The 22,531-nt window shown below is 41.6% G+C and overlaps 2 protein-coding genes across 5 annotated transcripts; one reads left to right on the top strand and one right to left on the bottom strand.

Annotated features, from left to right (window-relative positions):
- Positions 1–1,057: 1,057 nt before the first annotated feature.
- On the bottom strand, positions 1,058–19,472 carry rassf1 (Ras association domain family member 1). Of its 4 annotated transcripts, XM_049572836.1 has the most exons (8): positions 19,330–19,472; positions 15,789–15,888; positions 8,459–8,978; positions 6,063–6,187; positions 3,410–3,514; positions 2,994–3,282; positions 1,810–1,925; positions 1,058–1,691 (listed from the first exon to the last, which is right to left on the bottom strand). In XM_049572836.1, the coding sequence occupies exons 3-8, from the start codon at positions 8,748–8,750 to the stop codon at positions 1,542–1,544; spliced, it is 1,077 nt and encodes a 358-aa protein (XP_049428793.1). In that variant the 5' UTR covers positions 8,751–8,978; positions 15,789–15,888; positions 19,330–19,472; the 3' UTR covers positions 1,058–1,541. The 4 variants fall into 4 exon arrangements, with proteins under 4 accessions (XP_049428793.1, XP_049428807.1, XP_049428799.1 ...); XM_049572850.1 differs by lacking the exon at positions 15,789–15,888; XM_049572842.1 differs by lacking the exons at positions 15,789–15,888; positions 19,330–19,472 and adding an exon at positions 13,131–13,248.
- LOC125886563 (transmembrane reductase CYB561D2) lies at positions 17,759–22,527 on the top strand. Its single transcript, XM_049572871.1, has 3 exons — positions 17,759–18,368; positions 18,459–18,496; positions 20,025–22,527. The coding sequence occupies exons 1-3, from the start codon at positions 18,236–18,238 to the stop codon at positions 20,526–20,528; spliced, it is 675 nt and encodes a 224-aa protein (XP_049428828.1). The 5' UTR covers positions 17,759–18,235; the 3' UTR covers positions 20,529–22,527.
- The last annotated feature ends 4 nt before the right edge of the window (positions 22,528–22,531 follow it).

Here is a 22,531-nt window from a genome sequence, read left to right as displayed (position 1 = left end):
TTCCTGTCAGCTTCTGCATTAACATACATTCAAACAGGAAATACAAAGGGACCCATGTACAATGTTTATGTTGTCTGGTTTGAAACGGTCTATGGTACACTATACAGTCAAAAGTATATGGACACCTCATATCCTTGTGTGTGGCTGTTTTTCAGGGTTGGACCCTCAAATATGCTCAAAATGCCTCCTCCTCTCCCAAAATATTGAAATATTGGAAATGATTTTTCTAATTCTGACCCCCGGCAATATTGACTTCATGGCTATGGCCTTGGTTTGGCCTAGGCTTTTTGATCTGGGGAAACCCAAATGCAACATACAATGACAAGACAAAGGAAGGAGGGCAGTGGCGTTCAAAAAGGTAAAAAATGTTAAAAGCTGCAGGTGCTCTTTGATCCTCAGTGAGGAAGCATAATGAAGAAGGAGAAGAAAAGGCAGTCTAAGGCACTCTGACAATTAAAAAGCTTTATTAAACAGGCAAGATCATATAGAACAGATAAAAATTACCAACATGTTTAGGCCTGAGTCGGCCTTCATCAGGGCAAATCTGACGAAGGCTGACTCGGGCCGAAACATGTTGGTAGTTTTTATCTGCAAATAGGATTTGCCCTGACTCAGGCCGACTCAGGCCGACTCAGGCCGAAACATGTTGGTACTTTTTATCTATTCTATATGAACTAGCCTGTTTAATAAAGCTTTTTAATTGTCAGAGTGCCTTGGACTGCCTTTTCTTCTCCTTCCGCAACATACAATGACTTTAACCCCCTCCAACACCTTTGAGATGAATTTGAACACTGACCTTAGTCTCCTTGTGGCTCTTTAAAAGCAATTTTTGCAGCCAGGTTCTAAAATCTTGCCCTCCCAACAGCAGAGACTGTTACAGCAGCACATAAATGCCCATGGTTTTGACTGTCACATATGAGTGGAGTCCACAAACTTAAATCCATATACTTACCACACTAGAATGTGGACCACTGGTTGAGCGCATTCTATCCAAATTAGTACTTCATATACAATTTAAACAATGACATTAAAACAACCCATAATTTATTATGTCCGTTTATTAGATAGTTAGAATATAAACACATTGTTTCACATTTCAACTTGCCCAAATCCATTTCACAGGTTCATTAAAGTGCCAAAAATTTAAAAACAGCCTCACAGAATATAAATGAAACTAAATATGTCACATTATAAATGGCAAGAAAGACTAAAATTGTGTTTTTAATACCACTATAAATAATCCAGTCAAGCAGCATGGACTTGAAAACAGGAACTGCATCCAATTTAGTCCAAGATAAACTATTTTTTCCTTCATTAGGTACAGTGGCTCTGCTTCCATAAAATTAGCGGGGCCGCAGCCTTTAGGTAGTTCACTTTAACTGTAACACCAGTATCCCTGCTCCATAAACAATATTTATTAAAAAAAAATGTCATTGTCTGAGCTCTTTCCTTCCCTTTTACACTGCTTATCAATGATACTATTCAAAGAGGCAGAACATTCTTCTTCAAGTTGATATGAAGATCAGTTGAATCACTCAGAGTCAACCAGGAGTACTAATCCTTGCCATGGCCTGCTTCATCGTGTCTCTAGCAAGAGCGTAGCGTCTCACAATCTGCCGCACGTGCTCCTCTTCCTCACGCTTCAGGATGCGCAGAAAGTTGCATAGCTCAGGAAAACTAAATGCATCCCACTGTGGAGGAGAGCACATCACAATCTGTTGTTTATACAGATCATATGTTGGGTGGTTTTCAGCATACATTGGTATGTTTATTATATGAATTAATTCTCAGAGACAAATAGAAACTTACATTGACTTCCCCTGTCTCGTTTTCTTTCAAAACCAGACTCATGACTTTTTCACTGGGGCCAGCACACAGGCGCAGGGAGAGGGGACACTCATCATCAGACAGTTTACGCATAAACACTAAAGGAGAGAAAACACAGCATGTTAGAACTTAAAGGTCCAGTGTGGAGGATTTAGGGAGATACACTCGAAGAAATCAAATATAATACAATAAGTATATTTTCTTTAGTGTTTAATCACCTGAAACTAAGAATCGTATTTTGTCACCTCAGAATCATCTGTGTGTATCTACATAGGGAGCGGTTCCTTGCTATGTTGCATCGCCATGTTTGTACAGTAGTCCAGAAAAGACAAACCAAACACTGGCTCTAGATAGGGCCATTTACATTTATGCATTGGTCACTGTAGTTAGCAGCCCCCCTGGGACGAGAACGTTAAGCAAGACACCAGGTTTTTTAATGTGAAACTGCTTTATTCAGTGTTTTATAAGTTTAAACCACTGGGTCTGTCCGTTTTGGAGAGTAAGAGACTTCTGTGGATAATTCGGCTCCCGGTAAAAACCTCCTGAACGTCTGGATCAGGAATAAGGTGAGCACACATTAGCAGGTGCTGGGCTAGCAGGACATCTCCGACATGCCACACTGTGTCAAAGAAACACTGATTTGTGACATGAAACTGCTTTATTCAGTTTTTTTTTTTACCAGTTTAAATCACCAGGTCTGTTTGTTTTGGAGAGGAAGAGACCTCTGCGGATAATTTGGCTCCCAGTAAAAACCTCCTGAACGTCCGAATCAAAAATAAGGTGAGCACAAATTAAGATATCAGAGAAAAAAAAGGTGAGGACACTTGCATGTGCTGGACAAGTGGGCCGTCTGCAACATGCTAAACAGCGTAGGAGAATCACTGATTTTAAATGTGAAACTGCTTTATTCAGTGTGTCTATCGGTTTAACTTACCAGGTCCGTTTGTTTTGGAGAGGAAGAGACCTCTCCAGATAATTCAGCTCCTGGTAATAACCTCCTGAACAAAGAACACTGAAGGAATCCTAACCAGGAGAAGTTTCAGCTGGTTGCAATCTGCAATCTTCACCACTAGATGCCACTAAATCCCCCTAAACCTTACAAACTGGACCTATAATACTTAGTTCTGTATTGTTTTACAGTAAGAACACATTGTTGAAGACTCTACCTTGGCTTTGTCTCTCAGTGCGTTCAAACAGGGCAAACTTTGCCGGGTTGTCCACCACTGTGAACTTGTTGAGTAGTGCCTCGATGACTTCTCGCACACGTGTTTGGGAGCTTATATGCAGGTGCTTGGCAGCGTCTTTGGGGAGGTAGAAAGATGTCCGCCGCTTCATCCGTCTGTCCTGATGATCTTCCTCCGGTGACGAGCACGGGCTCTGAGGGGGAGGGAGGGAGATGGGGCGGACTAACTGGAAGTGGACCTTGATGAAACCAGTGTAGGACCCGTCTTTATTCTGCGAGGGAGACAGATATATGTTGTAAGAATGTGGGAGAAAGATACCGAAACAATTAAAATACAGTTCAAGTACACTTTTTTTCATGAATGGATGTTTGGAGAAAAAAGGTTTATCCATCACTCACAATCACCATGTAGAGGTTGCTGTTGATCTGTGCATTGTATTCCTTCACCTTCTGATGAATCTCACTAACAGTCAACTCCTGTTTCCTCCAGTCGATTTGTTCATCCTAAAAGAAAAGGTACAGGACATCCTAACAAGTGAGTGTTAAAGAGAGAGTGACTGATGAACTATGCCATCGCCTCACCGCTGATCGTCTGACCTTGTGAAAGAAAGATGTGTGCGCAGTAAAATACAGTTCCAGCTCTGAGTCCTCCTGAATGCAGAATGTTTCACTCGCTGTGCTTCCCCAGGTCATCTCCGAGCTTCAGTTCAGCAGGAGTTTTTTTTAGATTTTTTTCATCAACAGAATCTAAATCTAATCTCAAATTTGTGGAGTTGTGTGTCAGAATTTTCCAGAGCTTCCCTCTGTCTCTCTCATCTGTGTGGTGAGATCTGATTTTGCAAACAGCTCCTTTGACCTCAGCATTTCCATTTGCTCCTCCCTGACAATAAAACCTGACAAAGATGTCTAAAGGGCCGGCCCCACTCCCAGAGGAGATCTGCTCATATTATCCTAATAGCATAACCTTCACTCAGTGTTATTGTTGTTGTGTGTACATAACATTAAAATGTAATTTCCATATAAATAACTGACTATATCACAACTTCACCAATAGCTTTATTTTTCAGAAATTCACTATACCCTCACACTGTTTAAACACAGTCTACCAGGACAATTATTTAGGGTAGTGATACTCAGCACATCAGAATGACAAACTGATTCACACTGGGATTTCCTTTTTTACTTTTATAGTTAATATGGTGCATAAACAAGCATCCAAATAGAGCTAGAACAGAGGTCTGGGCTATTATTTTTTTATATTAATGATTGATGTTAGTTATTAACTGGCCCCCTGTCTTCCTGCAGAAGTGGCCCCCGAGCAAAGCCAGTTAAGTATCTCTCATGTAGGGCCTCAGAAATCATGTTAAAATCTACTTTTTCAGGAGCAGAAAGGTCAGTCAGAGTCAGTATAAGTTCTGGAAACAGGAATCTTTGCAAAATAAAGTCAATAAAATCAGATTAAAAGCTTTGTGACCTTTTGTTTTGTGGAAGAAATACCTGAATCTGTCCTGCCACTGTATAAATTATAAACGAGGTTCAGCAAAATAGTGAGTTTCTCAAAAATAAGGCCATTGGTGAAGTTGTGAAACGGACATTCAGAAATGATATATCACACTGCATTCTCTGTCTATAGGGACATTTATCCTGTTTTTTGCAGGCCTAAAAGAATGTCACATTGCCAGAAATAAAAGTATTTTCTCCTGCAACTGGTTGCATTGTGCAGCATGACGGCCCCTGAGGTGCTAAGTTGGTTGTAATTTAACAGAGACGGTTTTTTCCCTCTGTTCTTGAAGGTGTCACAGGAGTGCAGCGGCTGAGTCTGAGCACCTGGGCTGAACTGAATGCTTCTGGAGAGTGAAAGCCCAGCTTCAGTGTTGTTTGTCCTCTCTCTCCACTTGGACTCATCTCCTCTGACACTGCACGTTTTGCCTTTGTTTGGTTTTTCTTTCGTTATGCTTACCTTACATGACACTGTTTTCACTCACTCACATCTGCATTACTGATTTACTGATTAGCCACATTCCATATGTAGTTCTTTCTTAAGTCGTTAATTTTGTTACAGAAAATATCTTTTGATTTAACACCATCCACCTTTGTCCCTTCCCATATTTGTCATGGCCTAGGAGCCGGGTTATGACAGTATGTAAGCCAGGATGCTTTTCTGTACCCTACGATTCTCTGTGCAGCAGAGGATACGTCACATTAACTGAGCTGATATTACAATGCATTCAATATTTTGTGTGACTCGTGTGTATAATTAAAACATTAATATACAGTATGTTCATTTCGCAACACAGACTGCGACGGCTACATAAGCGCGAAGGTCAAAGTTCAAGGCGCAAAGTCATATGCCTCAATTGTATGCGTAGTCCATGCAGCAGTACGTACTTTGTAAGGGCGGCTGCAGTACGTACTGACAGTAAAAAGAAAAAAATTGCGATTCAGAACGCAGCTTTAGTCTGAGCAGTGGGGTGGCTGTGGTAGAGCAGGTCTTCCAGTAATTGGAAAATTGGTGGATTCATCCCCCAGTTCCTCCAGTCCACATGTCAAACTATCTGACACTGAACCCCATATTGCTGTGTGTGAATGCATGTGAATGTTAAACAGATGAGCAGGTGGCACCTTGTATGGTAGCCTCGGCCAGCAGTGTATGAATGTGAATGGGTGAATGTCATGTTAAAGTGCTTTGAGAGGTCAGAACACTAGAAAGATGCTTTATACATGCAAGTCCATTTACCATCCATTTAATTAAGCAATCCCTTAATTATCTGATAAGTTGTATTTGTTTTTATTGTTCTGAAACAAAGGCAGCTGTTTCATTTCAGAGTTGTTAAGCCATCCCCTCCCCCTCTGCCTCTCTTAAATTACTTTCTGTATAGACGCGTTGACAATGAAGAGGCAATAAAACCACAATCTCTGAGGACATATGGCACATACGGACAGCAGTGGACAATCTGGTAGCCTCCATCTGCTTTGACCTGCACACCTACAACAATTCCATGAGGACTGCTGTCTGTACAAATGTACTGTTGATACAAGATTGTTCCCTCACCACGTTTGTGTCTGTCTCGAGGGAGTCGACAGAGAAATCGTCCTGGTCTGCTAACAAACTTCCATCTGTGCAGCAGTCCAGCTGGATGAACGGTCGGCAGCGGTGGTGACAAGTGTAATTGCAGTCTGAGAAGAAAGAGAGAGCAGATTTGGAATTCTCAGCGATGCTTTGGCTCATGGTCAGCCCTCTGGTGTGGATTTTGCTCAGTAATCTGTCCCTGTGCTGAAAACACATCACCCAAAACACACTAACCTAGATGCATTATGGAAGCAACAACTCAAAATGTTTGTATGTATAAAACAAAGAATGCTTGGTTTTTATATTATAGGCTGTTATTATAGGTGCTGAAGCAGTTCATTTCTTTGTTGAACTGGGGCAGACATGCCTCAAGTCTTAAGACAAATATATTCCTAGGAACTATCTGTACCAACGTGAAGCTTGCCAGAGCTTCCTACAGATTAAGACACACTGTGATAAAGTTTCTCATGAATGGAAAAACAACACGAGCATCCTGCGTTCTAGTGATACTGGAAAGTGTGGCACAGCCCTGTGCGCTTTGGATGGGCATGACGTAGCTGTTAAGGAGCACAGAGCTGATTTGGGCTTTAGTTTGAGGGCATTTTAAGCCATTTCTAATAAGGCTAAAGGTTTTTATTTCTCCTTACTTTACTCCAAACCTTGAGTAAGAAACCACAATGGTTCACAACATCTATTATTAAGCGCATATGAAGGGAAACAATGACTCAAGACAGCCTAATACACTTAACGTCACTGTGTCTCATGCAGTAAAGATTTGGTGGCTGGTTGCTTCATGTCTTTGCTTCATGGTTCAGTGGTTGAAGAAAAGCATGCTCATCATGTACACACCAAACATAAAGGACAATCGGGTGTTTTTGTATATTTTTCTTAATGCCATAATCAACAAGTCTGTTTCTTGGCTCTAAGCGCCAAGCCCATTTGTTACTACTCAAATTTAAAGGTATAATATACAGGATTGTTGGTTACTGTTTTAAAAGAAAATGCTCACTAGCTAAATTCAAACTAAAATCAAACACCAGATTCACTATCATTTGGCAATTTGCCTCACTATATTTGTGTTTTTTAGGCACTCTTTCTATTGGATTCCTGCTGCTTACAGTCACTACCTTTTAATAAAGCCCTAACCTCACCTGTACACCGTGTGGGTACACACCCACAAACGTCCTGAGCACAAAAAATAATAAGAAAATTTGGGCGGAGTCTCTACAGATAAATACAAAGCTACACTTCCAGTGGGTCCTAAGTCATGATTGAGAGGGATTACTTCTGTATGAGTCTACTTTTTTTTATTCTTGCGTAGTATATCCTTAAATCTTTAAAAAAAAAAGGTCTCTAATGTAGGCCTATGCTTTAATTTTTAAATATGGCTAATTAATTTACTAATGAGCTGGGCACTGTCGTTTTTAGGAAATGTTACAAACAGAAGTAAATAATGGGTTTGCTAGGGACTATTTTCATGGATTAATACTAAGCAGCAACCTCCTGGGCTGAAAAATGAAACCAATGCGGAAGTGCCAAAAACTGCAGTTCCTCTCACGGCCACTTGAGGCTGGCTCTAACAGCGAGTCAACCCCCATAGACCCCAGTGATAAAATGGCCACCTTTAACTAGAAATAAACATCTTTACAGCCTGGAACAAAAAACAGTTTGGGGTCTCTAAAGCTATTGACAGCTGTACAGGGGGTGGATTTTTATATAACTCACTCATTTAAATTTTATTATGGCTTTAGGTTATGCATAATTAAGGGCATGGACATTTTCAGTATGCAAGCATCATATGATTTGGTTGCGTAACCATGGCGTAACCCTTGATTCACACAGTATAAGCATAGCCGTAGCTGTCGCTATTTCAGTGTGTTTTCAGTCCATGAACAATTATATTATTTTGGTTGCCCTAACAAAGTCATGTTCAGCATTTGGTTGTACTAATAGACACTCGAAGGAGTCAGATATTCAGTTTTTACGGTAAGTTACATTTTGTTTTAATGATTTTAAGCCTGTTTTTCCAATACTGAAAATTAGCATTATCACAGTTAACCATAGTTGTAAATGCACCATGCTAACCAAGCTATCAGCTAGCATTATGGTTAGCTCTGCCCTTAAGTCCAAATTTGGTCCATTCTGGCTTCAAATTTCCAAGATGGCAACGCCCAAAATACCAAAGTCGAGGCCTCAAAACATGAGTCCACAAAAAAATGGCTACGTCCATTATTTTACACAGTCCATGGTCTATGGCACAGAGAAATAAGGCTTTGGCTACACCTGCAATTTAACCCTTGGTTTTTGGTCTTCAAATGGGAATCGTTGACAGCAAGAAAAATATCATCAAAACAATTTCACATGCAGAGTGTACTCACTAGTGCAGCGTAAACTTGGCTTATAAAGCCCCCAGATGAATTCTCCACACAGGTCACACCAGGTGAGCTGGGCGTGACTGTAGGGCTGAAAGTCATGACCCACTGCGGCCTCTCCTATCTGACACCCAGGTGGCTCGATGCTGACACTGTCTCCGACCAGACGGACGACATGGAAGTGGCTTGGCTGACCCAGGTTTACAGGTGGGGGTGCTGTACGGGCAGCGGGAGCAGCCAGCTCAATGGAGTCATTGACACTGAGGTCCTTCAGCTCGATCAGCTCACATTTAGACATCCTGTCCCTGATTCAGACTCTGACATGTCAAGTGAGCAGTTGCTGTCCATGAGCTAGTATGGGTGTACATCCAACTCTGAGAGGAGACTGCATTAGTATGTGCTCCTTTGCATTCTGAGTGAGGATGTTGTGAACCCTGGGCTCTGATGATATGATCAGTATTTGGGCAAAAAGAAGGACGAGGTAAGTTCTTTGAGGATGTGCAGAGGAACTGGTGGCAGCTGAATCCTGCAAGATAGTCACAAAGGATACAAAAGTTTATGTCCGATACATTAACTACATGTATGGGTCACAGTCAGCTTAAAGGGACGGTTCACCCCAAAATCAAAAATATGGTGTAGAGATGTCTGCCTTCTCTCCAATATAATGGAACTAGATAACACTCATCTTGTGGTGCTCAAAGTCCCATAAAAGATACATTCGAAAAACCGGGTAACTCACACAAAACAAAAGGAAAAATATGTATTTTTGATATGTGTGTGAACTGTCCCTTTAACATAACTGACATATTTAAATCTGTTTAGATTCAGAAAATAGCATTCATATAATCAGTGTCTATGCTGTATAACAGTTTGGGCTTCACAAACAGAAAAACAAGAGATTAACCTTTGTCATCTGATGCCAGGATTCATATGATTATGATAAAATGTGGGACAAGCTAACTGGTATAATCCTGTGAAATCCAGGGACAACTCAGACTGTTTTCTCTGTGTGACACTGAAACAAAACTGCATAGACGTGGGCCATTAGCTCTAACATTTAATTCTTTATATTCAGAAGGTGAAGAACTAACTTAAATCCATCAACTCAGTGATAACTGGCAACACACTGGAAGTAAAAAGTATAAAGTTTTTAGACGTATATGTCATGTATGCATATTTTACAGCTACAAGTGCTGAGTGTCTGACACACAGTGGTGGAATGTACTGAACAGGTTAAAGGTACTTGGATTTTAGTATTTCCATTTTAAATGTATACCTCTTCTCAACTGTGTTTAAGGATAAATATTCTGCAGTCCCTCCACTGTTTATTGTATAGCTACAGTGATGTTGCAGATTATGATTATAGCCTACATATAAAACATAAAATCATTTTATAGAATGAGGAGGCATTGTTGTAGATTAAACTATGCAGCAGTGTGAAACAAAGGTAAAGCAAGTGGCACGATTACACACTACAACATTAAAATGCTGATTACAGTCAGGGGTGTGGTACCAAATTCTGGGCCCCTATGCAAACCCCCACCCTTCCTCTCTGGATCCATATCTCTGTCACGCACCTTTTAATTTTTTTTTTTTTTTTGTATAAAGTCAGTTTGTGTTCTTTCCCTTTCCTTACTATCTTTCTTTTTTTGGAACCCTGATGTCTCTTTTTGGGGAAAGATATGAGCAGCATAAGCAGTCATTCACTCAGCTCTGGCTGAGTTGAGAGACAAATTCTTGTGCAGGGGTGGACTAAACCATTTTGTGCCCTAAAGGGGTGAGAGGGGCCCTCAGAAAGCGTCCTCTATTTTTTTTAACAAAGTTCAGTCTTTCAACAGATTTATTCGACCAGTCTTAATTTAGCTATGGCACTAACAATTTAGAAATAATAAATAAAACCAATTTTCTTTTTCAGGGCCCCCTTTCAACTAAAGCCCCGAATATCAGTCCCACTTTTTTCCCCTACTTTGACCCCGCTGCTGACAGTATATGCTGATGTATCAGTGATATTAATCAATTGATAAAATATAAAGTGGCCCAAACTAAGATGGCAAATCAAAGAATAAAACATGAGGTATTGGAGGCAAAACTGAAACAGAGCCAAACTCACACGCACCACCAATACCACTGCCAGGGTAACTGGTCTCCACACATCCAACCTCTCAGAGTTAAACATCAGAGCCATTGCACGCATTGCTACCTCAATAGAACATGACAACACACACCCACTCAATCACTACCTCACCTCACTGCCCTCTGGACGCAGGTACAGAGCACTGAGGAGCAGAGAGGCTCAGCCATAGCTAACTTAAATAACAGGCATCGCTGAATAGGCCTGAGTGTGCACTCCTGTCTGTGTTGTTACTGTGATGTTGTCCATGTTGTTACTGTGTCCTGCTGTACAGTTTACATGTCTTCCATATTCTTACTGTGTGCTGTGTATTTCCTGTTATCTGATAATGTACGGTGCTGGGAAAAACAATCTCCCCTCAGGGACAATAGAGTCTGAGTCTAATAATATAACATCACTGTTGGAGAGAGATTACTTACATGTAATATACATGTAATAGAATTATGTGATTAAATTACAAAATAAAGGTAACTGTAATCCATTACAGGTAAATATGGAATAAAATTACAGTTACTACTCAAAATGTTCGTGGTCACCTCTAAAGCTCGGCCTGTTGTCTCAACATCCCCTCCATGTCGAGTTTCACAGATACTTCTATCAGGGCGGAGGTTTAAATGTAGCACTTAGCGTTACAAATCGTCTTTTGTCCCGTCTGCTGGCGCTTATCTTAACCAACAGTGACCACTATCTGTCCATGATTTACCCCTGACAGTGTGTGATTCTGGATTCTGTGTGTTATGTATTCCACTGTCTGTTTTGTTGTACGAATGAGGACTGTCTGTATCTCAAATTGCCCCTCGAGGACATTAAAGTTTTACCTTACCTCACTCACCTTATATTATTCTAATGAAGTTATTAAAACAGCTACATTACTTATAACAGAAGATAACAAGTGGTTGAGAGCGTCGTGACATATTGCATTTCCACCTGATATGCCAGCTGCAATGTGTCAGACAAAAAGGCCCTGCAGGGGATAGTGAGGACAGCAGAGAGGATCATTGGGGTGCCACTACCCTCTGTCCAGGAGGGCTCTGAGCATCATCAGGGGTCCTTCACACCCTCTCCACAGGCACTTTGAACTGCTGCCATCAGGCAAACGCTACCTCAGCATCAAATCTAGGACCAGTAGAATGCTTAACAGCTTCCTCCCACAGGCTGTGAGGATGCTCAACAGTTAAACTGGACTCTGGAACCCACGGTAGTCAAGTGGGCAGATTATGATTATAAAAGATGCTTTGGAGAGAGTGTTAGCTACTTTTTTGTTTCACCATGGACAGCAGAAAATTGTGTGATGGGTTTAGGCACTATGTTTTATATATTTACTGTAGAACTTCAACTAAAAGCCTGGTCCCAATGTAACACCCAGTTCCTTACTAGCACAGTATAGCTAAACATTTTGACAAATTATCACCTGTCTCAATTAGACGCCTGGTCTGGTTGCCAAGCAGTTCATCTTTTGTAATAGAAGTTCTTTGGCTGTATAAACCCGGGTTGTTGGCTACCTCAAATTATGTTTCCATTCCTCTATCACCCTGTAAGTTATTCATATTCCTTTAGTCAGTAAGCGTCATCAGATCAAGAGTGAATCAAATGGGTTTTTCATAAAAATGAACCCAAGATGTGAGTATTGTCTTAACAGGATAAAGTGGTGTTGTGTCGGTGTTAAGGAGGAGGCTCAGAAGGAGAGGTCCACTATTATGGGCATCAGTCAGAATGCATCAGCCATTAAACTCTTTTTTTTTGCACTCAAAGATTTATTTCCAGACTCAAATTGCAGTTAAACATTTACTGCTGTATGTGTGGTGAGATGACAATTAAAGCCTGATTTGATTTGAAACATGTTTCACAGGCTAACTAGTGATCTGTAACCTGTTACATGTCAAAAGTAATCTTCCCAACACTGTGTAACAGTGGCAGGAGCCATTGTGAGTGAGGGCCTACTTTTAGTTTCAAGATTTTAAGTTTATTTTGCTGGTTGATGTACTTTCTCTCATAATAGAGTATTTTACATTGTGGTTTTGCTACTTGCAGTTAAGTAGGCTAAATAATTCTTCCACCACTTCAGATAGCAGCCTGCAGACAGGGGCTGATATGCAAACACATCTTTTCTGAACTGTAGAGCTGAATACTTTCCTCTGAGGAGAAAAAGTGCAAAATGTTCACAGGTGCATGAGAAACTTTCAGTAGTTTCCCTGCGGAGCTGCATTGTGACTTGAATATGAACAACCCGGGGCTCTATGTGCCAAGTGGGTCACCACACGGCGCAATTATCCACACAGGGCAACAAGAGCACATTGTACCGGCCACCATCATCATCATCATCACCCGTGATCATTTTCTGCTGCTTCTCTCATAAACTACTTCCCTGGGAAACCGAGCAGACATGGCTTTACGTTTAAATCACGCTTTAATTTGTAACTCCTTACAAAACGCAGCTCGGTCTGTAACGGGACAGCCCGGTTTAACCATGTCTGAGGCGGGACGACAAACTCATCTGACAGTGACACCGGAACAAATGACGGATAAACCTTTAAAAAATGACCTTACCTCCTTTAATTCATCAGCGCCACTTATCGCAGAGGAGATTTGGAGAGTGAACGCAGTTTGTGGTTTGTGTTAACACCGAGCCGTCCCCCCGTCCCGGCGCACGCACTGGTGTTTGCGCATGCACATTGTGAGTGAGGGATTACCGTCTAATCCCGTATGAGTATTAAACATCCTCCAAAGGAAGGACCCTCTGTCCACACACACAGGACACACATATACTACTGTGTGTCCTGCAGGGATGGGGGTTCAACAATAGTAAACATGCAATCCATTAATTTTACTTTTATGGTAACAAATCCTAAGGCACCCCTTATAAAGTATTTATAAAATGTGACTACAGCTTTATAAATGTTTGATAAATAATGTTCTGATGCTTTTAAAACATTTATAAATCACTGTCTTTAATAATTATTTATTACTTCAGTTTTTTTCTGTAGAACATATACATTATGATCACCAGGATAAACACCATGACTGGGGATTTTTTGCCAACCTGGCAACCGTTGCTCTTATGACTAGTTTATGCAGTATTAGTGAATTATTTATTAACCATTAATAAAGCCTTTAGTTACAATTACAAGTCCTTTATAAAAGATGCCTTACTAGAAAGTGGTAGCCACTTTTGCCATGTCTTATGGACAGCAGAAAATGACGTGATAGGTTTAAACATCACCAACCACTTTATTAGGTACACCTGTTCAACTGTTCTTAATGCAATTAGCTAATCAGCCAATAATGTGGCAGCAACTCAGTGCATTTAGGCCTGTAGAAATGGTCAAGACGACCTGCTGAAGCTCTCCAGAATGGAGAAGAATGATGATTGAAGTGACTTTGTACGTAGCATGGTTGTTGGTGCCAAACGGGCTGGTATTTCAGAAACTGCTGATCTACTGGGGTTTTCACACAGAGCCATCTCTAGGGTTTACAGAGGATGGTCCGAAAAAGAAAAAATATCCAGTGAGCGGTTAGCCTGGAAACCCAGACCCAAATCTAGAAAGACTGACTAGCAAATTCAAATTGTGCTCTCATGAGAACTCTGGATTTCCTGGGTAGCGAGCGGTAGTTCTTTGGGTGAAAATGTCTTGTTGATGCCAGAGGTCAGACGAGAATGGCCAGATTGGTTCAAGATGACAGAAAGGCAACAGTAACTCAAATAACCACTTGTTACAACCAAGGTCTGCAGAAGACTCTCTGAACCAACAACACGTCCAACCTTGAAGCAGATGAGCTACAGCAGCAGAAGACCACACCAGGTGCCACTCCTGTCAGCTAACAACAGGAAACTGAGGCTACAGTTCACACAGGCTCACCAAAACTGGACGATAGAAGATTGGAAAAACGTTGCCTGGTCTGATGAGTCTGGATTTCTGCTGCCACATTCAGATGGTAGGGGCAGAATTTGGCATAAACACCACAAACACCACAGCCTACCTGAGTATTGTTGCTGACCGTGTCCATCCCTTTATGACCACAGTGTACCCATCTTTTGATGGCTACTTCCAGCAGGATAACGCACCATGTCACAAAGCTCAGACCATCTCAAACTGGTTTCTTGAACATGACAATGAGTTCACTGTACTCCAATGGCCTCCACAGTCACCAGATCTCAACCCAATAGAGCACGTTTGGGATGTGGTGGAATGGGAGATTCGCATCATGGATGTGCAGCCTACAAATCTGCAGCAACTGTGTGATGCTATCATGTCAATACGGATCAAAATCTCTGAGAAATATGTCCGACATCTTGTTGCATCTATGCCACCAAAAATTAAGGCATGTCTGAAGGCAAAAGGGAGTCCAACATGGTACTAGCAAGGTGCGCCTAGTGAAGTGGCTGGTGAGTGTATTTGAAATGTATTTTAGTATGTTGTATGTGCTCTATGTTAAGGTCTGTGTTTGTACTACAAAACTGGCTGTCAGACAAACTTCTCTTGGGGACAATAACATCAAAGCTTAGTCGTACATCATATCTTGCTTCAAACCTTTATGGGATAGGCTGTCCATTGATAATCAAAAATTACTTTAGTCAAAAGGGGATTTAAATTAGTCAGTAGTCACTTTTTTCAAATGATGGATGTTTCAGTTTGGAATGAATAGACTCTTTAATCTTTGATAAGGGGCCATTTGGAAATCACTCAATGGGGGAAAAAGCCTCCAGGCTTAAATATGAGGGGCAGATGAAGAAAGGCTCTTCTTATCTCTCCCAGGCCAAACAAGCATGCTGGAAAACCGTGAGGTTTACAGTGCCACGCTCTTATTTTACTCACTGAGTTCATTCAGTCTGTGTGGAGAAAGGGAAGAGAGATCCCACTGTGACAGGAAGGAATATAAGGAACTGTACAGAGAGTGAGTAAATCTGGATAGTTCTCTTTCTCTACTGCTATTACTATTTTATTCCCTATGCCATACAGGCAATAAACACACAATGACTGTATGTATGTGTATATATTATTATTGCTCCTACCTGCCTATATGCACTTTACTTTTACCTAACTGAAATTGTGAATGCAAGACTTTTACGTGTAATGGGGTATTTTTGTACTTAATATTGTCACTTTGATCTAAGCTAATGATTTAAATGCCTCCTTAGCCAATAAAATGATAATCCAGAGTATGGTGTAAACTGGAACAGTAATATGGAGTATTATATGGAGTTACTTTTTTGATGTTAAATTTTAGTGCCAGCATCTGGACAACACACGATCCTGAGTTATGAGTGGGGGTCATAGCAGAAACCCACATGGACAGTCTGGCTCCTCTGGAAAACACAAACAATGAAACCAACAAAGAAACACACAACATACATTAAGTGTTACTAAGCACAGTTGCAGTGTCGTCAATCTATAATTAGACTTCATTTTTATAAGCTTAGCATGAAGAGACCATATGGCACTGTGTGTGGTGGGCATAACGTGTCTTTATTATAATGTGTGTATAAGACAGACAGAGAGGGGGATGTCCTGAATGAGCATGTTGTTGTTTTCTTGCTGTGTGCGCCCAGTGTGTGGAGGCCCTGCAGAGTCACAAGTTTATGATAGAGTAATTGGAGCACAATAACTTGAACAGCTGACCAGTGTGTCCACTCAACTGTCGGATGTGGAATGGGTGGTATTAGTCCGAGACATCACATCCTGAACCAGCCAGTTCCCAGACAGCAGCCTGCACCCACACTGATGTCTGGTGATGTACTTGCTACAACTTTTATAGTGTTAGTTTGACTTGAGAGGGTCATGGTTTAGATTTGTGATTATAACCATGTGAGTTACAGCCTAAATAAAGTGTACAGCTTTAAATACAAATTTGTGCCTGCAGTTCCGGTTTTGACTCAACCAGAGAGAAAAGTGTTTTCCCTAAATGCTTGGGGGGGACTCTTTCTAGGAAGCATCCACGTCAGACAGGAGCAGGTGCGTTAAGTTCACCAGAATAAACAGGGATTTCCGGGCACTCACATTTCAGAATAAAAGCGTAAAAACTGAGGAAAGCACTGAGCTTGTGTTCAAGGAGATATGAACTCACTGTTTTGACTCTTCTCTTCTAGACCTCAATAGGGCAACTAAATAATATTGGGGTCAGGCCGATGTCAATCAAGCGCAGTTGGAAAACACCACTCACACTCCTCACATGAGGTCTTATTGCACAAAATATATAAAAATCCCTATGTGGGTAGACCCCGCGTGTGGGACCTTTAAAGGCTTTGCAACACTTCCACGTGCAGTGTGAACCCAGCATCAAGGCCTGTTGTTTGATTGGTAGTGGTATCACTTTAAGGATACCGGTATTGGTACTGGTATCGTAATTATTTAAATGATACCCAGTCCCTAACTTTCTCTAAGGTAATGGAAACACAACAATTCTCAGTTTAAGGTATTAAGGTAAGGTAAGATGGCAGCCATTTCTGCCAAGTCAGTCTGCAGCTGACCCCGACATAAAAGAGGACAAGGTCCAAAAGGTGATCACACGTAATGGTTGGAGTTTGGTAATTTATAATTACTAATGTTTGTAGTTTGATTTGACAACAAATTTGACCAATGTTAGCGACAGTAACAAGCTAAGACACCGTTTATTAGGAAGTACTCGTCTGAGGACATTAGACTTTATCATCGTCTTGTTTGAGGACATTAGGACTTAATTATCATTGACACTTTTTTTTTTTTTGTATACTTATCAGGTCCTATTAGGAGAAATTAAAATGCAAACAAGACAAAAGTTCGGGTCTCAGGAAAGTATTAGATACCATCCATCCATCCATTTTCGTAACCACTTATCCTCTTGAGGGTCGCAGGGGGCTGGAGCCTATCCCAGCTGACACTGGGCGAGAGGTGGGGTACACCCTGGACAGGTCGCCAGACTATCACAGGGGTGACACATAGAGACAGACAACCATTCACACTCACATTCACACCTACGGACAATTTAGAGTCACCAATTAACCTGTAGGTCTTTGGACTGTGGGAGGAAGCCGGAGTACCCGGAGAAAACTGACACTGACACGGGGAGAACATGCAAAATCCGCACAGAAGGGCTCCCCCATCCCGGGTTTGAACCAGGAACCTGTGAACCAGTGCTAACCACTGTATCACCGTGCCGCCAATATTAGATGCCATTTCTGCCAATAGAAGCCCCTAAATCCTAAACACTGGACTTTTAAATTGGCGGTATTCCCAAACAAATTGGCCATTAATGTTATCAAATTGAGACAAATGAACTAACACAATAGGGCCCCTGATGGTAGTTTGCAGGCATTTGTATCTATTGAGTGATGGTGGGGGGGCTTTATTCTGAAAAACCTAACCGGAAGTGCTATTTTCTCTCGGCCGCCGTAGCTACACAGCACTGTATCGCATGTTGGACTTTGAGTAGAGAGTAGTTATATTCTTGATTTCGTAAGTTACCGGTAAGTCAGGCTAACGTTATTTAAGTCCCGTCTGCTAGCTTTGAATCAACAGGACTTTAGCAGGAGCAGCTAACGGTTACTTTACACCCACCATCACTTCCGCTTCTGTTTGAGACTTGTTTGAGAGTTCACTTTAGGTGACACAGTGGCAACACAGTGGTGCGGGTCGGTCGCAGGTGAGCAACCAAAGTCCACATAAACTGTCTTTAACATGGTTTACAACAAAGAGACAGACCCTGAGCCTCGGGTCTACGGTTACACCAGGACAGGCTCCGCAGTGCTGACCCACTGTGTCTGTATCGTCTTCACTGTGTTCATCACAGTCCTGTCTCGACCGGGCACAAGTGAGTGCTCCTAATATTCAAACACATTCATGTCTCTGTCTTTGTTTGCATAAGCAAGTTATTAATTTGATTGTATGTGTTTTATTTTAGGCTGGTTTTCCTGGCATCCTTTCTTTATGACATTAGCGGTAAGTTGGAAGCGTTCATAATACTTTTTTCAGGTGTCAACACATGACATAAGTTTAATCAAACCCTCAAATGTTCAAAGCTGAAGAGAAGAAATAACAGCTTTCTGAGACTTGCAATTTTAATCAGGGCTGGGCAACATATCAATATTATAGCAATGCTGCGACATGAGACTCCATACCATGTTAGATTCTGCTCATATCTCTACAATAAGACATAACAGGAAATGAGGTAAGGGAGAAACAGTCTTGATATTGCAGAAGTTTGACATACAGTCTGTATTCTCCCACCTCCCCCTCTTTAGGATTGCCCCCCCCCCAGCTATCACTTACAAGGCAGGGTTTAAGTGCCAGTGTCTTACCTTCACTGCAAACACGCAGCCACTGCACCTGCCCTGTCTGTCTAACTGGGTTTAACCTGAGTGAGTCGTAATTAGATGGGGAAGCAGGCAGAGAAAAACACAAACAAAAATGAAAGAAAGAAAACTAGTCCGCCTCAAGGGCCACACCCATATCATTTTGCCCATTGCCAGCAACCAAACAAAACCAAACAACGTAAACAGTCCCACAGCAAAAGCAGCTGCATAATCTTAAAAACACTTTAATACAGAATATTAAAATGCATACCAATTAAATGTTAAAAAAACTACATGGCTAAAATTCAAAATACCTGGCATGTCAATCTACTTTCCTACTGACTACCAGCCACCTTCAACCCAGCAGGGAAGCAGGTTTGAAATGCACAATAACAATAAATAATAATAAACAATAAATGTGAAAAACATTCAAACTCAGCAGCATAAAACATTACACACCAGTAAGAGCTGTAGGCCTACCAGTTTTTCTGCATTTCACTGCCCCAGTCTTCCTAAGACGCCATCATGGGATGAGTTGTGCACCTGTCTCATTCCACCACCCTGAAACAACGTCACAGCCTTCGTTCCATATCCTTCCTGTATTACAGGTGTTTCTACCTGGTGCATCTCCTTTTTTTGTCCCTGCCACATGCCACAGTAACATCTAAAGTGTTGTCTTTTCCTGGTTTTAAAGGAACAGTGTATAATATTTAGGGCAATTTAGTGACATCTAGTGGTGAGGATTGCAAACGTAACCAGCTGAAACTTCTCCTGGTTATTATTACTTAAGGGTTCTTTGTTTAGGAGGTTTTAACCGGGAGCTGATTTATCCACAGATATCTCTTCCTCTCCAAAACAAACAGACCAGGTGATTAAAACCAGTAAAAACACTGAATAAAGCAGTTTCATGTTACAAATCAGTGTTTCTCTGAAGCTGTTTGGCCTCTCTGTGACGAGCACCTGCTAATGTGTGCTCACCTTTTTTCTGATCCAGACCGTAATGAGGTTTTTACACTGATCTGAAAATAAAAACTTCATATTGCCTAGCCCTAATTTGAATAATGTCAACTTAGGCTTTGGGAAATTGTGCTGGACATTTGATGATTGAAGATGAATCAACAATGACAGTAATGATGAGAAGCAGCCTGATTTCATTTTCTTTCCTTCCCCACCAGTTCACCTTCTTCATGACAGAAGCCATACTCCTCTTCTCCCCCCATGGCTCCCTCATAAAAAAGTATCCACACAAGACCAAAGGTCGTGTTCACTGGATCCTGCAGTGCCTGTGTGTGTCCTGTGCTTTCCTCGGTCTGGCAGCCATCTTTTACAACAAACACCTGAATGGTAAACCCCACTTCACCTCGTGGCACGGTCTGCTGGGCCTGGTCACCGTGTGTGTGGTGGGGGTGCAGTCTTTGGCAGCTTTGCCTCTCATCTACCACTCTCTGGCCAAAGGCTGGTCCCTGGCCAAACTCAAACGCTACCATGCGGCATCCGGACTCGTCACATACCTGCTGGGCAGTGCCAGCCTGCTCCTCGGCCTGAGCTCTGCCTGGTTCACTGCATCTGTTGGGGAATACACCTGGTACCTGTCAGTGCTCTGCGCCGCTCTCAATGCCCTCGTCATAATGAGCCAAGTCAGCAGAGCGTACACGGCCAAGAAACGGCTGCACTCCTGACAGAAGACACAGTAGTGACACTTTTAAACACTCGCTGAATACTTGTGCAAGGTTTGCCTTGGAGATTTCACTTTTTTGTCGCATGCAATCAGCTTGATTTGCATGAAAGGAACTGATGTCTGCAGCTGCTTTGAAGGTCCTGTCTCGTCATGAAGCGCCGGTGCCAAGTTTGGATGATGAGATACTTCTTTGCCCTTTTTTTTTTTTACATGGCTTACACAGGACCACTATTTCTTTTCTAGGAGTTTGGGAGGTTTAATGACTCGAGTTGTCATTTGACAGTTACACATTTCACATGTTGGGCTTTAATTTATGACCAAATACTTCCACAATTATTGACGTTCCCATTAGCCCCAGCTCAGCTTTGTGTTTACTGCTAATTAGCACGTTAGCATGCTATCATGCTGAGCTGAGCTAGTGAACATGATACCTGCTTATAATCAGTATGCCAGCATGCTAGTGTTAGCATTTTCTAAAGCATTGCTGCTCCGCCTCACAGAGCTGCTAGCATGGCCGTTGTAGACTGAATTGCTTGAAATGTGACTGATTTTAGGGACAAAAAAATAATTTCATTAAAATAAAGGGGGTTTAAAGGTCCAGTGTGTTGGATTTAGTGGCATCTAGTGGTGCAGCTGCAGAACTGAAACGTTTTCCCTGTGCCAAGCATGTAGGTAAACTATGGTGGTTGATGCAAAAATGCAAACAACCCTATGTAGAGCCACTGTTTGATTTGTCCGTTCTGGGCTACTGTAGCGGCTACACATAAACTTAAAGCCACATTGAGCAGTGTAAACCTCACGTGATGTGTCCCAGCGTTGCGGTCAGAAAATGATGTGTGCTCCAACGTCTAGCAACACCTGTACCTCAGTTGATAGTTCCCACCTAGATTGGCAGACACCCATGACAATACAGTGATCCCTACAGGACAAATTAGCAACCTACATATGGCAACTGTAGAACAGCATAATGGACTGCGTGGAACAGGTCCCCAGAAGTTGTGCCGGGCTTTGAAGCCAGTTTTCATAGTGGCCAAACAGTGGGACTCTGTCAGTCACGTGATGCTATGTGACTCAGTAAGCCTTTTTTCCCTATAGACCACCATGGCGATAAGTTGATAACTTTTTTTGAGCATCACAGCCCCCGCAAAATGACTTGTTTCACTGTCGAGATTTGATACATTCGGTCTGTTAACATTTGGAAAGTCGAGAAGAGCTGCACCTTTGAATCATTTTATCCCAATTTAAGATAGTGAAGCACTGAACTGGAAGTAGTCAAAAGTCTCTAATGTGCCTGCTCTATGGGCCACACAGTCTGCCGATCATGTTGGTAATTTTAACGGCAGCAGTGGGACCTTCTTGGCTTCATGTGCCAATGAGCAACTTTCCTGGGAATGAACAGGGTCCCGCCACCCACACTGTAACCAGTGTGGGTTACAGTGTGGGTGGCAGGACCACACTGTAACCAGTTTTCATTATACATTCATGCCATGGAAGAGGACCTGCTCTATAGGTGGTATAAACAGCTCATTCGAAGGTAACAAAAACTTTTATCACCTGTTTATTTTCAGGTGATAATAAACCAATGGAAATATAGTTCTGAATGTTATACACCATTTCTGCCAAAAGGTACCCCTGAATCCTACACACTGTACCTTTAATATTCTCAAATGACTTGACAAACCGTGCAGTATGAAGGTTTAGACAGCTTTCACGTCATTATTTGGGGGACAGAATTTCAGAAAGTATTAGTTAAATTATTAAATAAAACATTTTTTTATTGCTAGTCAACACCTCCTGTTTGAGGTTGGATTTGTGACCTCAGTATTTCTAAGATCCTGCCAGTGGTCCTGAATAAGTGCTGAATTATTGTATCTGAGGTTGATTATGCTGCCTTTTAACTATTTATGCTGCCTTTGATTCCTTATGTGACCAAATGTTTGAATGGAAATATTAAATGATACAGAAGATATGATGTAAATTAAAAGCATTTGTAAAAGATTCACA

The sequence above is a fragment of the Epinephelus fuscoguttatus genome, linkage group LG1 (assembly GCF_011397635.1).
Source record: "Epinephelus fuscoguttatus linkage group LG1, E.fuscoguttatus.final_Chr_v1".
NCBI classification, from domain to species: Eukaryota; Metazoa; Chordata; class Actinopteri; order Perciformes; family Serranidae; genus Epinephelus; species Epinephelus fuscoguttatus.
The sequence above is the reverse complement of the archived record's forward strand: the minus strand, read 5'-3'. Positions and strand labels throughout refer to the sequence as shown.

What these genes read in the sequence shown, in the direction of transcription:
- rassf1 (XM_049572836.1), bottom strand. Translation starts at nt 8,750, where the DNA reads ATGTCTAAATGTGAGCTGATCGAGCTGAAGGACCTCAGTGTCAATGAC. An exon ending in TCGAGACAGACACAAACGTG is followed by an intron (nt 3,515 to 6,062) that starts GTGAGGGAACAA and finishes CTTTTCTTTTAG; the next exon opens with GATGAACAAATCGACTGGAG. An exon ending in GCAACCTCTACATGGTGATT is followed by an intron (nt 3,283 to 3,409) that starts GTGAGTGATGGA and finishes TCTCCCTCGCAG; the next exon opens with AATAAAGACGGGTCCTACAC.
- LOC125886563 (XM_049572871.1), top strand. Translation starts at nt 18,236, where the DNA reads ATGGTTTACAACAAAGAGACAGACCCTGAGCCTCGGGTCTACGGTTAC. An exon ending in CCTGTCTCGACCGGGCACAA is followed by an intron (nt 18,369 to 18,458) that starts GTGAGTGCTCCT and finishes GTTTTATTTTAG; the next exon opens with GCTGGTTTTCCTGGCATCCT. An exon ending in CTTTCTTTATGACATTAGCG is followed by an intron (nt 18,497 to 20,024) that starts GTAAGTTGGAAG and finishes CTTCCCCACCAG; the next exon opens with TTCACCTTCTTCATGACAGA.